This window comes from Phyllobates terribilis, unplaced genomic scaffold (assembly GCF_046119375.1).
Source record: "Phyllobates terribilis strain yellow unplaced genomic scaffold, ASM4611937v1 Scaffold_1__5_contigs__length_1240528914, whole genome shotgun sequence".
Taxonomy (NCBI): domain Eukaryota; kingdom Metazoa; phylum Chordata; class Amphibia; order Anura; family Dendrobatidae; genus Phyllobates; species Phyllobates terribilis.
In genome coordinates this window covers 780,259,076-780,276,647 of record NW_027362761.1, presented here as the reverse complement: position 1 = coordinate 780,276,647, position 17,572 = coordinate 780,259,076, and the positions used below count along the sequence as shown (strand labels likewise).

Genomic DNA, 17,572 nt, shown 5'->3' with positions numbered 1-17,572 from the left:
AAATGTGAAAATTTTATTTTTACGACTCAATGTTATAAACTTCTGTAAAGCACCTGGGGGTTCAAGGTGTTCACCACACATCTTGATAAGTTCCCTGAGGGGTCTAGTTTCCAAAATGATGTCACTTGTGGGTGGTTTCCACTGTTTAGGCACATCAGGGGCTCCCCAAACGCAACATGGCGTCCGCTATTTATTCAAACAAATTTTACATTCAAAAAGTCAAATGGCGCTCCTTCCTTTCCAAGCCCTGCTGTGTGCCCAAACAGTGTTTTTTTCCTCACATATGGGGTATCTGCGTGCTCAGGAGAAATTGCAAAACAAATTTGCGGTCCATTTTTTCCTGCTACAGTTGCGACAATAAAAAATTGGGGTCTAAAGTAAAAATTTTGTGAAAAAATGTTGTGTTCATTGTTTTCTTGCACATTCCAAAAATTCCTGTGAAGCACCTGAAGGGTTATAAACTTTTGTGAATGTGGTTTTGAGCACCTTGAGTGGTGCAGTTTTTAAAATAGTATCAATTTTGGGTATTTTCTGTCATAAAGACCTCTCAAAGTCACTTCAAATGTGATATGGTCCCTAAAAAAATGGTTTTGTAAATTTTGTTGGAAAAATGAGAAATTGCTGGTCAACTTTTAACCCTTAGAACTTCCTAACCCAAAAAAAATTTGGTTCCAAAATTGTGCTGATATAAAGTAGACATCTGAAAAATGTTATTTATTAACTATTTTGTGTGACATATCTCTCTGATTTAAGGGCATGAAGATTAAAACTTTGAAAATTGCAAAATTGTCTAAATTTTCGCCAAATTTCCATTTTTTTTCACAAATTATCACAAGTCATATCGAAAAAATGTTACCACTATCATGAAGTATAATAAAAAGTCATGAAAAAAAAGTCTCACAATCACTGGGATCCATTGAAGCGTTCCAGAGTTATTACCTCATAAAGTGACAGGGTTAAGGGGCTAATACAAGCAACATTAATATTATGTAAATATACAACCAAAATTCATTACCTGTATATGCATTTTTTTCAGAAAAATTTCAAGTTGTCCTGAGAGGGAATGGATTTTTATTTGGGAAAAATATAGAGAATGTTGCCTGCACCTACAACATCAATAAGACAATAATCCGTAAGTATTTTGAGAAGAGTCCAATGCATCACAAGGAAGACAAATTTAGGTCGATTTTACATCTCGCTGAAAAAAAAAAATGTTATCAAGTGTCCAAGGCACCAGAGATAGGTAAAAACATAATATTTTATTCATTCCATCAAGTTAAAAGACAAAAAGAGTAGATACAATATTTCCTACTACTGTTGCGATTAGGTTTTAACCTACCTCTAATGCCTTGGACTCTAGAAGAACCCATAAGTATTCTGAAATGTAATTGTAAAAATTAAGATCCAGTGTTAAACTATAGTGTGAAACTATTTTTCATGATAGATGTCCATCCTTTAATGCAAAATGATGTACATGTATGTCCTGAAGTGCTGTAACTTAACACATCATGATGTATATGTATGTCATTGGTATGGTATGGGCACAGAAGTTGCGGATACCGATGAGTTGGTATTGCACTCGAATGCTTAACAATGTAACAATGGTCTCTGGGTTTGCCATTTACCAAAGCAAATCAGATTCAGCTGAGGTGGGTTCTAACAGGCTGCATTTGAGTATAACACCCTTAGGCTTAGATCATTCATTGCACTACCTAAGTAGTCACGTGTTTTATTTATGTCATCAAAGGATCACATCCATTTGTCAGGCTAATAAACATTGTAAAAAAAAAAAAAAAAAAATGTATTTAAATGTTTCAAAAATCTAAGTACTTACCTCGCACCAAAAATCCGAATTTTTCCTATAAAATAGAAAGTGATCAAAAATATGTAAGGGTTAAAAAATGGTATAAAAGAAACTGAAGCTTGCCACTGCCACACAAAACAATCAACCACCATAACAGCTATGTTAACAAAAAACTTTAAAACTTTTGACTGTCAGCGTAAAGCAACACAATTTTTTTCAGTGTATTTTTTGAACAAAAAAAATAAAACATATCAAACTTTATACATTTGATATCGCTGTAAGCATATAATAAAGGTCACGATTTTTTTCTACAGGAAGTGATTTGGGTAAAATTTAAAACGGCAAAAGACAAAACTATAATTGCATTTTTTTTTCCTATTTTTACACAGAAAAATAAAAATTAGATAACAAGTTATATGTATCCCAAAATGGTGCCATTACAACTTATCCCACAAAAAAACTAGCCCTTACATAGCTATTTAATTTAAAAAAAAATAAGCTCAAATTAGTCCTTAGTTCTTAAAGGGGTTGTCCAACTAGTGAAAATATGCTTGGCCCCCATAAAATAATAAAGCCTATACTCACCTCCCGTGCCTACACCGTACCTGGTCCCAGGGCTCCCGTGCTGTTGTTGTGACACGTCACACCAGTGCCCCATCAGCGCTGTCGTCACTGTCCCCACCTTCTTACGAATTGAACATGAAGAGGAAGTCCGGGCTGCAGCTGATCTCGAACTTCCTCTTCATGCTCAATTCGTCAGGAGGTGGGGAGAGTGACGTCAGTGCTGATTGGGCGCCGGCGTCACGTGTCACAACAACAGCACGGCAGCCCTGGGACTGCGAGTGCCGAGACCGCGGGAACAGCATCGGCACAGTAGATGAGTATAAGCTTTATTATTTTATAGGGTCAAGCAACGGGTATGAACAGGGGTTGTCTAAGTAGTGGACAACTTCTTTAAAGTGTAAATATTGTTTATTAATATGTTTGGGATATAGCAATTTAGAATTATTCCCAGATTTCTTTTACATTTCATTGAATTATTTAATTAAAGATGACCTTATCTCTCCTAAGAAATATTCCAGTTTCAGCGATTAAATATTGTTTTCTCGTATAATAGAAAGTTATACAAATGTCCTATCAAATTTCTTCAAGATTTTCAAATATATTCCACATCTTTTCTGGTTTTCTTGTCATTCATTAGGAATTAATAAAGTGTAATAAATAAAATAGAATAGCGTTTCCATACATTAAAGAATAGCATTAACAGGATTTGCTATAAACGTTTAGAAGTTTTTGTATGGCTTGGGAAAATAGAAATATATGACTTTATTACAAAATATATCTTAAACAATCATCATGCAAAATAGTTAATTAAATGAACTAATATAAAAATATTCATATTATTTATATAAGAACAAAAGAAATCAATTTATAAGATTTTTAGACTTATTTCTACATACTCTCATTTAACCAACAGCTACTTTTCTTAACTTATGTATACATGTACACATTTGGTTTGGCTGACCATGCATTTCTTCCTAATATGTGGAGAGGAGTAAACTACTGCCAGACACCTTTGATGATTGCTTATTTACCCTGAGAACAGTTAGTGAGATAGTCTCATGTTATTACATTGCTTTGGTTAATGAAAACAAGCAAGTTTGCAATCGACCTGCTTTTTTATTGGCTGTCATTCACGTGTTGTGAGAGCGTTTATCTTACAAAGCTTGTACATCTTGTTTATATGGAGCTTGGCCAGCAGTTCCTGTTCCAGTATGTGCAATAGCTACATTCCAGGAGAAGACTTAAAGGGAACAGAATTATAATATGCTGTATATATGCCCCCAATCCGGCCTGCAAGACAAGAAAAAGAGCTTTTATTATGCTCAACTACGGGGCGGTCAGGTGTGATGGGTGTCTCTGTTTTTGATACAGTTGCTCCTCCATTCTTGAGATCGCCATCCTCCTTCTTGCTTCGTGTGGATGACGCGTCCTACGTCATCTACACAGTGTCCCCGGCATCGTGCTCCTGCGCAGGTGCACATCTCTCTGCCCTGGCGAGGGCAGAGTAAAGTACTGCTGTGCGCATGTGCAAAAAAAGGCCAAAGTGCCACAACGCAAGCGCACTGTGGAACTTTACTCAGCCTTAGTCAGGGCAGGGAAGTACGCCTACACAGGAGCACGATGGAATATTTTCTTGCATAAAAATCTTTGGTTTTCTTGAAAGATGCAGACTTTTTTCTTGCACTACTACTTGAAGAAAGTATCTTCTAAAAGCTGGCAGTAGGTTTGGAAGTTGATTTTGAGCCCATCTTCATCCCAAAAATGTTCAACTAGCTCATCTATAATAATACCTGCCTACTGCAGTTCAGATTTTTCTGTCTTGGCACAGCCTTGATGATTCAACTTCTGCATCTTGTTCAGTGATGGTCGGCTTTCAGCCTTCCTTACCTTGGCCATGTCTATGAACACTGAACACCTTGTTCTTCTGGACACTCCAGGGAGGTTGCAGTTCTTGAATATGACAGCACTAGAGGGTATTGGCTTCTTGGTCGCTTTGTGTTTGATTCTTCTCAAATCTTTGGTAGTTAATGTGCTTCTTTTTTTCTCAACACATTTTTTCCGACTCTGTTCTCTGTTTAAAACCTAACTTTGGATGGTTCTATGTTTACGCCCCAATATCTTAGCAATTTCAAGAGTGCTGCATGTCTCTGTAAGACTTACCAATTTTTGACTTTTCAGGATTAGTAAAATCTCCTCTTTGACCTATTTTGCATGAGGAAAATAATCTGCCTATTAGTTCTGCGCACCTTGATAACGGGTGTTGATATCTTAGGTCACACCCTACCTCATTACACATATATACATCACTTGACATGATTCATATTAATAAGAATTCAAGTTTATACAGCTCGGAATTGGAAAATATGCATAAAATGACAATTTGGTAAAAATACTATTTTGCCTAATGATTGTGCACACAGTGTATACATTTTTTTATCCATCATTCTAAATTGGAGACGTATTAAAATGCAAAGCAATGTGTTTCAATACGTCTATGTTTTCCTGTCTGTACCATTAAAAGCTACTTGAGAAAAGAACAAAAAAATTGCTTCCTTTTAAGAAAAAAAATGTATGTAGATACAGCTGAGCATATATACACTGTGTTCCAAATTATTATGCAAATAATATTTTCTCAGATTTTCCCAAATTACCTATATGAATTGCAGTCATTGTAATTTTCCAGTCAAATAACTATTAGAGTACAATTGAAAGGTTTTTGTACAAACTGCCTATGATAACAGTATATTTTTTAAAAAATAAAAAAACTGAAACTGCACTCAAAATGCACGTTCCAAATTATTATGCACAGCAGAGTTTTCAACCTTTTCATTTTAATAAAGAACAAAAAAATGGTCATTTTTGAAATTATAAGCATTAGCAGGTTATTACAAACTGAAATAAAACAGTTTTCAACTCAAAACTTTATTCTAGGTGATGTTACATTTGCACATAGGACCGCTTGTTCGAAAGGAGCTTCTGAACTCTCTCGTCCATTGAATTTGTCAGGTTTTGGATGGTTTCTGCTTCAATTGTTTTGCATGAGGACAGAATACCCTCCCAGAGCTGTTGCTTAGATATGAACTGCCTCCCGCCATCATAGACACTCCTTTTGATGATGCTCCAGAGGTTCTCAATGGGGTTAAGGTCAGGGGAGCATGGGTGCCACACCATAAGTTTGTCCCCTTTTATGCCCATAGCAGCCAGAGATGCAGATGTGTTATGTGCAGCATGAGACGGGGCATTATCATGCATGAAATGATCTCGATGGTCCAGATGGATGGAGTGGAGGATGGCTGGTTGATGGACACCCCATGCAAACACGGCTACGGCGCTAACAAGGAGGAGGTGGAGTAATGTTTTGGGCTGGAATCATGGGGAGAGAGATTGTCGGCCCTTTTAGGATCCCTGAAGGGGTAAAGATGAACTGCATAATGTATGTTGAGTTTCTCAAATAGCACTTCCTTCCATGGTTCAAGAAGAAGAACCGTGCATTCCGCAGCAAGATCATTTTCATGCATGATAATGCCCCGTCTCATGCTGCACATAACACATCTGCATCTCTGGCTGCTATGGGCATAAAAGGGGACAAACTTATGGTGTGGCACCCATGCTCCCCTGACCTCAACCCCATTGAGAACCTCTGGAGCATCATCAAAAGGAGTGTCTATGATGGCGGGAGGCAGTTCACATCTAAGCAACAGCTCTAGGAGGGTATTCTGTCCTCATGCAAAACAATTGAAGCAGAAACCATCCAAAACCTGACAAATTCAATGGACGAGAGAATTCAGAAGCTCCTTTCGAACAAGCGGTCCTATGTGCAAATGTAACATCACCTAGAATAAAGTTTTGAGTTGAAAACTGTTTGATTTCAGTTTGTAATAACCTGCTAATGCTTAGAATTTCAAAAATGACAATTTTTTTGTTCTTTATTAAAATGAAAAGGTTAAAAACTCTGTTGTGCATAATAATTTGGAACATGCATTTTGAGTGCAGTTTGAGTTTTTTATTTTTTAAAAAATATACTGTTATCATAGGCAGTTTGTACAAAAACCTTTCAATTGTACTCTAATAGTTATTTGACTGGAAAATTACAATGACTGCAATTCATATAGGTAATTTGGGAAAATCTGAGAAAATATTATTTGCATAATAATTTGGAACACAGTGTATTAAAATTCAGAAACATATAGTTTGACATATGCCACACTCTTGCATACATTTTTACTTATACTTCCTACATATACATCTGCAGATGTACAAATGTGAACCTAGTATAATATTATTTCAACTCGATTTATGGAAAATGCATAAAAAGAGTACATTGATGATAATGTTGTGTCTGTAGGTTTGCACAATGTACAGTAACTTTGTTTTTGTTTTCTACTTGCTTTAGCTGTTAATCTGGTTTTGGTTTTATAATTAATATTTTCAAAATGGTTATTTTTTAAAGATGAAAAGCCACTTCAAGTAAAAGCACAATACATGTTCTGCCCAGTGACTGAGCTTCATGAAGATGGACAGTAAGTAGTTTCCTTATTCTTAAAAGTTTCACTTCTTAATTATTGTAATTGCCAAAGAAAGTGATATGCAGCACAAACTGAAGCAAGGTCTGCAGTCTTCATTCTTGTTAGAGGTTAGAAGTTAGCACATAAACCCATGTTCACATTGGCCATTAAACAGACAAAATGTACTAGAAACAAAATGATCATAAACCCTACTGTATATACAATGTCTATAGACAGTGAGGTGCCTGTCACAGGAGGGTCGGGTTGAACTAATGCTCACTTGACCAGTTAGTCATAGCAAAGATAAGCTCCTTGTGCTAAAACAATCATCACAAGCAAAGAAAACCACAGAGCTTGGTAAGAGAGGCATCACTGAAATCTGTGCTTTAACCCCTTCCTCATGCTGGCTTTAGATTACAAAAACCTGCTGACTGATTCCTTTTAAGATCTTCAACATGATGTACAATACAAAGTCCGAGAATACTTGGGTCATTTTTGGGCATAAAAGTATTTACATCGATTTTTCTGGCTAACATGGTACCACAATATAACTTTGACTGGATAGCCCAATGGTAAGGCATCAGTCTCTGAAACTACAGTGTCATCATCGATTGCTCCAATCAGATTACCTGACCGGGAGGTGACTGGGTGGTAACCTCCACCTGTCACCACCCTATCACCCCCCTGTGACCGCCCTGCAGACCCTCACACTTGGTGAGGATTTCTACAGAGCGGTCACATCTGATCTGTCTGTCGCTGGGCCAAGTAGTGCCACAGAATCTTCTGTGACACCACAAGACCGTCTTCTCACCTGCTCCAGTTGCTGCTGCTGCTCTGGTCTCCTGGATCTTCTGCTCCAGCGTCCTGGGTCTCCTGCTCCTGACCTGCTGTGGTTCCTGCTCCAGAGCCTGCTGCTGATCCTGCTGAAGAACAGAGAAGACTTTGGTAAGTCCATCTCTGTTCTCCCCTCATCCACCCCAATCCCCCCTCTCTCCTCCCCCCTCTTTTTACCCCCCTTCCCACCATTTTTTTTTCGTGCATCCTGCAGCTTCCGAGCTCTGACCAGTGACTTTTTTTGTTAATTCTCTTGGTTCTGGTCTACAGCTCCAGCTTCGGTCCTGGTTTCCTGCTCCAGGCTCCAGCTCCTGCTCCGGGCACCGTCTCCCGCTCCGGGTGCCGTCTCCCGCTCCGGGTGCCGTCTCCCGCTCCGGGCGCGGTCCCCTGCTCTGGGCGTCGACTCCTGCTCCGGGCACGGTCTCCTGCTCCGGGCACGGTCTCCTGCTCCGGGCGCCGACTCCTGTTCCAGGCACCGACTCATGCTCCGGGCACGGACTCCTGCTCCGGGTGCCGACTCCTGCTCCGGGCACCGTCTCCTGCTCCGGGCGCCGACTCCTGCTCCGGGCACCGACTCCTGCTCTGGGCGCCGTCTCCTGTTCCGGGCTCGGTCTCCTGCTCCGAGCACGGTCTCCTGCTCCGGCCGCGGTCTCCTGCTCCTGGGTCTTCTGCGCCGGTCCTGCTGCTGATCCTGCTCCAGAGCCTGCTGCTGGAAGAAGAACAGAGAAGACTTTGGTAAGTCATCTCTGATCTCCCCTCATCCACCCCAATTCCCCTCTTCCCACTTCCCACATATCCGTGCGCACATCCAGCAGCTGCCGAGCGTTGATCGGTGACATAGTTCACCGATCCACACTCGTGCTCGCTGTTTGCACCACATACAGCAGTCCTTTTTTCCCTTTTTTTCAGAAAAAAAGGTCACACCAAGCACACTGACACATACACACTCTAAGTAAAGTACTGACACACACACACTCTAAATAAAGTACAGACACACACACACTACATAAATAACAAAAAAAAAGTGTCCCGCTCATCCAAAACTCGCTATTTAGCGGAGGAGGCATCCGCTCTTCTTGCCTCCGACACTGACAGCGAGGGCGAGGATCCCACATTTCTTTATTTTTCCGATGCCTCATTGTCCTCTTCTTCCTCCTCCTCTTCCTCCTCCTTTTCTTCCTCCTCAGGTGTTGCTGGACCGCCCCACAGTCGTCCCAGGAGAGAAGATGAACCAGCACCCCCCACTACTGATGCCATATGGACCTCGCCCCCTGAAAACTATGAGCCACTGATTTCTGATTTTGTGGCGGAATCAGGAATCAAGTTTGACACCACCGGCCTCATGGAAATAGATTTTTTCAAAGTCTTTTTCTCTGAAGATTTTATAAACCTCATGGTGGGCCAAACTAATTTGTACGCACATCAGTTTTTGGAACAAAACCCCTCTTCATCATTTTCTAACTGGTCTCCTGTAGATGCAGTAGAAATGATGAAGTTTTGGGGCCTGGTCCTTCATATGGGGATTGTGAAGAAGCCAGAAGTTCGGCAATACTGGAGTGTTGACGTTTTGTATAACACTCCAGTGTTCTGAATGGTCATGACCCAGACACGTTTTGAGGCCATCCATAATTTCTTGCATTACAACGATAATGCAAGGTGTCCTGCACGCGATGACCCAAACTTTGATTGTCTTTTCAAAGTTCGGCCGGTCATCGAACACTTCAGCAACAAGTTTGCTGAAGTGTATGTGCCCCAAAGGGACATCTGCGTGGATGAGTCCCTAGTTCATTTTAAGGGGCGACTTGGATTCCGGCAGTACCTGCCCAGTAAGAGGGCCAGGTACGGAATCAAGCTGTATAAACTTTGTGAGAGTACCTCAGGGTACACTTACAAGTTTAGAGTTTATGAAGGGAAGGACTCCTGGATTGAACCCCCTGAATGCCCCCCTGTTCTGGGAGTGAGTGGTAAAATTGTGTGGGACTTGGTGCACCCACTGCTGGATAAAGGTTATCACCTGTACGTGGATAACTTTTATACCAGTGTCCCTCTCTTCAAGTCCCTCTCTGCCTGACTTACCGCAGCCTGTGGTACTGTCCGCAAAAATTAGAGAGAGGCCTCCCAAAGGCGCAAATTGGACAGATGTCCAGAAGGGGTGAGAGCAGAGCCCAATGTAGCGACCACCTGCTGGTGGTCAAGTACAAGAACAAGAGGGATGTCCTTCTCTTGACCACCATACATGGTGATGGCAGCACCCTCAGCACTGTACGAGGTTCCACTACACAGGTCGGCAAACCAGACTATGTAGTGCGGTACAACAAGTACATGGGGGAGTTGATCTCTCTGATCAAGTCCTCCAGCCTTACAGTGCTTTGAGAAAGGCCAAGGTATGGTATAAGAAGTTGGTGGTGCACCTTGTACAGATGGCAATGCACAACGCTTTCCTTCTGTCACAATGTGCAGGCCAGACTTCTGCGTCGTACCTTCACTTCCAGGAGACAGTTATCAAGGCCCTGATATTTGGCAGCAGTGACGAAGCGGGCCCCAATACTTCCGGAACTGAAGGACCGAGAATTGTACCAGGCCAGCATTTCCCGGGGCAGATCCCTCAAGTTGCAAAAAAAGGTAAGTCATAAAAGAGGTGCAGAGTGTGTTATAAAAGGGGAATACGCAAGGACACCATTTATCAATGTGACACCTGCCCCTACAAACCTGGCCTGTTCATGAAAGATTGCTTCAAAAAGTACCATACTTCCATGCACTACTAAATAAATTTCTGACGTATGACAACCTGATGAACACTATACAACTGACGTAGTGTTCGTCAGGTTGTCATACGTCAGTTGTGTAGTGTTTGTCAGGTTTTCCTACACAACTGACGTATGACACTACATTATAAAATTCAAAAATCTGCTACCACTTCCAAAAAGGGGGCACTTGTTGGGCATTTCCACTGTTTAGGCCCATCAGGGGCTCTGAGAACGTGACGTGACGCCCACAGACAATTCCATCAAAGTCTGCATTCCAAAGCATCACTCCTTCCCTTCCGAGCCCTGACATGTGGCCAAACAGTAGTTTTCTCCAACACATGGGGTATCAGCGTACTCAGAGGAAACTGGACAACAGATTTTGAGGTCCACTTTCCCTTGTTACCTTTGTGAAAATATTTTTTTTAACATTTTTGTGGAAATTTTTTTTTTTTTTTTTTTTCACAAGTCAACATCATAATTTTCTGTGAGGCACCTGGGGGTTCAAAGTGTTCACCACACATCAAAATAAGTTCCTTAAGGGGTCTAGTTTCCAAAATGGGGTCACTTGTGGGGGGTTTCCACTGTTTAGGCACATATGCATGAAATGATCTCGATGATCCAGATGGATGGAGTGGAGGATGGCTGGTTGATGGACACCCCATGCAAACATGGCTACGGCGCTAACAAGGAGGAGGTAGAGTAATGTTTTGGGCTGGAATCATGGGGAGAGAGATTGTCGGCCCTTTTAGGATCCCTGAAGGAGTAAAGATGAACTCCATAATGTGTGTTGAGTTTCTCAAACAGCACTTCCTTCCATGGTTCAAGAAGAAGAACCGTGCATTCCGCAGCAAGATCATTTTCATGCATGATAATGCCCCGTCTCATGCTGCACATAACACATCTGCATCTCTGGCTGCTATGGGCATAAAAGGGGACAAACTTATGGTGTGGCACCCATGCTCCCCTGACCTTAACCCCATTGAGAACCTCTGGAGCATCATCAAAAGGAGTGTCTATGATGGCGGGAGGCAGTTCACATCTAAGCAACAGCTCTGGGAGGGTATTCTGTCCTCATGCAAAACAATTAAAGCAGAAACCATCCAAAACCTAACAAATTCAATGGACGAGAGAGTTCAGAAGCTCCTTTCGAACAAGGGGTCCTATGTGCAAATGTAACATCACCTAGAATAAAGTTTTGAGTTGAAAACTGTTTGATTTCAGTTTGTAATAACCTGCTAATGCTTATAATTTCAAAAATGACTATTTTTTTGTTATTTATTAAAATGAAAAGGTTGAAAACTCTGCTGTGCATAATAATTTGGAACATGCATTTTGAGTGCAGTTTGAGTTTTTTATTTTTTAAAAAATATACTGTTATCATAGGCAGTTTGTACAAAAACCTTTCAATTGTACTCTAATAGTTATTTGACTGGAAAATTACAATGACTGCAATTCATATAGGTAATTTGGGAAAATCTGAGAAAATATTATTTGCATAATAATTTGGAACACAGTGTAAGTCTCCTTACAATGGCTTGGCGCTCTACACAAGGAGAAACATTCCCCCTCTGTCAGAGGTCTCTCACCTAGCCGAATCAGGCCTCCTACTTTGCATTGGAAAATGGCAAACAGTCAGAAACAGGTGTCGGCAACTGGTTTGTTCTATTTTGCTTCTTTCTTATCCTAAGTCATGTGGCAAGAGTCATTAAAGGGTTGATATTAACTTTTGGGATTGCCCCCCCCCCCCAATAGTTGGCACTAGAGTTCAAGTTGTCTTTCTCTCTGAAGAGACTATTTGCCTATCCCTTCTAAATCTGACAACCTCCAATCTCTAATTTGACAACAGTAATACCAAGTTATGAATGTATTGATAAACATTCAGGAGAGATTGCAGAAGAATAGCACAAAAACTTATAAAAAACTATGTTCTAGAATTGTTGTCCAAGGAAAATACAATGTTTACTAATCAGTGAAGTCAGTGGAACTAATGGGTCCCCTTAAAAAAACTGGATAAAAATTGAGGTAATGATGCTAGGAGTTTTCCCTTAATCAGTATTTCTTACGTATTCACAGGGATCATTCAACACATCAGACAAAACACTTAATACTGTATGAATATCATAGTTTCCTACTGTAAACAACCCCTTGATTTATCACCAATGTTAAAAATGTTGCTGAGAAGATAAAAGTGTAGCAAACAGCAAGGCAAATAAAATATAACTTTTACTAATTATTAATTAAAAGCTTAGAACAATCAACAAACACTTAAAAATAATAGACTGTGGGATGGTGCTTCACCGTCTCACACAGGGGTATAACCCTTAAGAATAGACAATGTAGCCCACAAAAACCACCATGAGAGAGGTATCAAGATGAGAACATACAAAAACGTCCAAACTTTGGTTTGAACAAATAGACTAAATAGACAACCAATCTCAAGAACAAATCTCATCCAAAAGGACGGTTTCAAAAATGGGTAGTGAAACAGTCACATACAAGCATCCATACAATACTCATATAGTGCATATGTATATACTCAATTAATAACGACTACCAGCCACCCCAGTGGTGGATCTGAATATTCAACGGAAACAAATGTTCATATGCAGTGGCACAAAAAGCATCATGTAATTGCCACCCCAATGGTGGATTAGAATATCCCTGCAGGGATAAGTGCAGGGCCAAATATGATAGCTTCAGCTGTGGACCACCCTTGTAAGGGCGGGAGTAATGGGGAATAGGATAACGCAGACCCCCAGGGACAACTAGGGATAGTACCACCCATTGATCCTGCTGCGGCTGCTGAAATATACCCGGTGAATCCCCTGGCCTCGTATGTGGAAATCCATCTTTTGTTGAGACCGTTCCATTTATTAATTATTATCTGAATATTCTAATCCACCATTGGGGTGGCAATTACATGATGTTTTTTGTGCCACTGCATATGAACATTTGTTTCCGTTGAATATTCTGATCCACCACTGGGGTGGCTGGTAGTTGTTATTTGGGACAAGTTTAAATTTGATTGACATAATTCTCTTTACCATACAATGAACTGAAAAGTAGAGACAAAATCCTAATTGAGGTGAAATGTTCAAAAAATAAATCTGCTATTATTTTTTGTGTATTGATTTTCCAGCATTCATTGTGCAATATAATTTACTTTACAACATAATTTTCCAGGTCAGTATGGTTATGATGATGCCAAGCTTGCAGTTTTTTTAAAATATTTTAGTAATTCAGAATTTTCGGACTAAAAATTTTTTGTTTCTTTCACCTTTTTTTGAGAGCCGTAACTTTCATTTATTTTTGTCAATTATGTGTTTGAGGGCTTTTTGTGTGCCAAACTGTAATTTTTAATAGTACCATTTTGAGGTACTTATGATACTTTGTTCACTTTTTATTGAAAATTTTGTGGCAGTTGTAACCAAAATAAATTTCAATTTTAGCATTTCAATTTCTTTGTCCCTTATGCCGTTTACTGCATGGGTTATATTTTCCTAGATCGAAATGTTACAGCCATGGCACAGCTGAATATACTTCTTTTTTAGTATTTTTCATTAATTTAACTGAGGAAAATTATCTGATTTGAAATTTTCAGATTTTTTTATTTTAATATTCTTAAAAGCTTGTTTTGTAATTGTCCCTTCTTTTCCGGTCCAGGGAGCTTGAGCATGTGAATGTTTGATCGCTTGTACTTTTTACAGCAATATTACAGTATTGCAGTATTTAGTAGTAATCATTGTCTCCTATAGCTGGACTTCACAAGAGTTCCAACATGAGTTTCTTCAGCAGGCACCTGTGATCACATCAGGGTGAGGAGGGTTGGGGAGCAAACGATGGGCCCTGAGTATATACACCAGAGCAGGTTCACAAAACTTAAACTTAAATGCTGCTGTCAGTGATTGATTTATGGGGTTGGAGATGCTGATGTTAGATGCAGATGTTGGCTATGTAATACAGCCGGTATCTGCCCTGTGTATAGCTGGCTTAGCTCCACACAATACAATCCACTCATTGATGGATAAATCACTCACACACCATAAGCTAAAGGGTTAAATCCTAATGCCAATATCAGAATATTATACTTATAGCATGTGATAACTAGTAGTGGTTGGAACTTCCAGGTATTATTAGAAAAATATTAGCTTAGCTGCATTGAGCTTATAACTGTTTTGTCTTCCGAATTCCTGTTATCTATTAAAGAGTCCCAGATAAAAATTAGAAATGACTGTCATATAAGATAACTAATGTTTAGTATGTTTGCTTAATTAACTTTTGGCTAAAGATTGAAACACATTAAGTAGTTAGTAGTTAGTGCATGTTGAAAATAAACACATCTGGTCCCGCATCGAATAAGGGTTCTCTCTGTGTAGGTGACAGATGTGGCGATCATTTGCCCTGCACTCTGAGTTTAAATAATTAACAGCACACTAGAGGAGATTCCTTACTGACTGCCTCTCAGCCGGCTAAACGTTCTCAAAAGCTTGCAATCATTGGTTAATTGCAATTTTTGAGCCTTTTTTAACTTATATGACATGCACATTTATTGAATAATATCTTCAAGTTTTATGAAGTGCAGTTACTGGGGGTGAAAATTATACTACCAGACCATCACGTTTAGTAAGAAGGCACTATCAATATTATGATAGTATTCTGGTATTCCAGTATTTTCATATTCTGGTATAATTAGAAGTAATAGTTCATAGATAGTTCATAGTTGCTGTAAAACCACTCTGATATGAAGTACTGTAGGTAATAAAAAAATGCTCTTATATGATAAAATGTTCTACTTTAGAGACTTTAAATCTAAATGTGTTTCTCTGATCATAGATAATTGTTAAATATGTCACATTTAGACTCCTTACATCTTGTCAACTTTAGAAACTCCTAGTAGTCAGTTTTTAGTGTCAATACCACATATGTGGTATCCCAATGATTATTTGTATGAATGATTGGTCAACTTAAGAAGTCTCCAGCCGTTAGATTGTAGTGGAAGCTGTGGCTGGCCACATATGTGATATTCCAAGCCAATAATTCAAATGAATGTCTAACCATATAATTCATATATAGGCAAGGTCTCCTAGATGTAATGGAATCAGCTTTGTTAACTGTTATCCACTTTTACTGATTAAGGAGATTTAGAGTATTTATTTTTTAATTTTACTCACTTATATATTGCCATTAATTCCACAGCGCTTTACAGACATTATGGGCACTGTCCCCATTGGGGTTCACAATCTGAATTCCCTATCAGTATGTCTTTGGAATGTGGGAGGAAACCAGAGAACCCGGGGGAAACCCATGCAAACACGGGGAGAACATACAAACTCCTTGCAGATGTCATCCGTGGTGGGATCTTTTACATTTTAAAAATTACAGTGAGGAAAATGGGCCAATGCAAAAGTTTGGGAACCCTTGGAGATTTGTGTGCTCAGATAACTTTGACCAAGGTATCAGACCTTAATTAGCCTAGGGTTATAGCTTGTTCACTATCATTGTTAGGAAAGGCCAGGTGATGCAAATTTCCCAGCTTTATAAAATCCCAGCCTCCTCTAACCTTTTGCCAAAAAGCAGCAGCCATCGGTTTTTATAAGTAACAGTCTAGCACTCTGAAAATGAAAATGGTGGAGGCCCACAAAGCAGAAGAAGGCTTTCAGAAGATAGCAAAGCGTTTTCATGCTGCCCTTTCCTCAGTTCAAAATGTAATTAAGACATGGCAGTTAACAGGAACAGTTGAGGTCAAGATGAGGTCTGGAAGACCAAGAATTTTCCAAGGAAGAATGGATGAAAATCCCTCAAACAAGAATTGAAAGACTCTTGTCTGGCTGAAAAGAGAGTTTACAAGTTGTGATACTTTCAAAATGGGGTGCCACTAGGAACTAACCACGCAGGGTGCCCAAACTTTTGCATCAGCCCATTTTACTTTTTGTAATTTTTAAAATGTAAAATATGAAAATATATATGTTTGCCTAAGATACAAAGGAAATGTGTCATCTTTAACTTTAGGCCTTTTAGAGATCATTTCATCTTCAACTTGCTTAACTGTTCACAATAACAGTAATTTTGAACAGGGTTGCCCAAACTTATACATGTGACTGTATATTCACAAATTACATAGTTTCTCAGGATTCAATAGATTTTAATCTTGTAAAACTAAATATTTATCCACAAACAAATATACAGAAAACTTGTCAGGTAGACTTTTAAAATTATGGTAGCTAATGTATTCGTAATATAATGTGCAACTAGAGATGAATGTGTCTTTGCCAACTTCGAAAAATGTTCTCCCACAAATATCAATACTTTAAGAACTCTAATTGTCCCGAAAACATGTGTATTAAACCCTCAGGTCTCCTATGACTGGGTTGAATCCCTTTTGAGCTCTTTAATGCAATCACAGTCTTAGTAATGTCCAAATGACATCAGCATATTTGGATAAGAGAAAACTGATGGTAATCAGTGATAAGCAGCCTATATAGCACCACTACAGTAAAAAAACTTTTTAGTCTACTTAAGTTGTAAAATGTGCAAAAAATTTTTCTCATTTTTGGGGCAGTTGTTGTTTATACAGAGGAGGTGCAAACAGAAGAATCTGTGGCTTTTTTCAAAAGGGGTGGTACAAAATGATCCCTCTTTGGGGAGTATCAAGAGCTTTGTTTTTCCATAAATTAAAAAGTGATAGCTGCGATAAAAGTGTGCATTGTAGAAGCAATGGCTTCTCAACTAGGGGTGAAAAAAATTCTCCGTGATTTGGGATCTGCAATAGTTTGGCTTTTCTCAAAATGATTAAATAAATATAATCAAACAGCCAAAAATTATCCCTTTATTTAGAGAACAGGAACAGGTAAGCTGTTTTCAAAATGAAAATGCAATGGCTTGTCAACAAGCCTCTTAAAGATCATCTCTATTTTGGAGCAGTTTCCTATTTGTGTACTCAAGTGGGTATGTTACCCAGCTGCAGTATAGCATAGCTATAAAATACAGTAGACTAGCTCCAGAGATATGTGTGGGCATCTAGCTGCAGTGACTGGGGCAGAAGCCATATGGTACAAAAATATGACTGTTCAGGCAAGAGCTGGCAATGACTCCCCCAGCAGCAGAAGTACAGTATAGCA

General features: G+C 39.4%; 1 protein-coding gene across 1 annotated transcript in view; it reads left to right on the top strand.

Moving 5' to 3' along the window:
* ANTXR2 (ANTXR cell adhesion molecule 2) overlaps positions 1 to 17,572 on the top strand; it is a 260,993-nt gene that overhangs the window by 121,766 nt on the left and 121,655 nt on the right. Inside the window, exons 10-11 of the mRNA XM_073637003.1 lie at positions 1,037 to 1,132; positions 6,819 to 6,888. Coding sequence (XP_073493104.1) covers positions 1,037 to 1,132; positions 6,819 to 6,888 — 166 coding nt within the window. The remainder of the gene's footprint in view (positions 1 to 1,036; positions 1,133 to 6,818; positions 6,889 to 17,572) is intronic.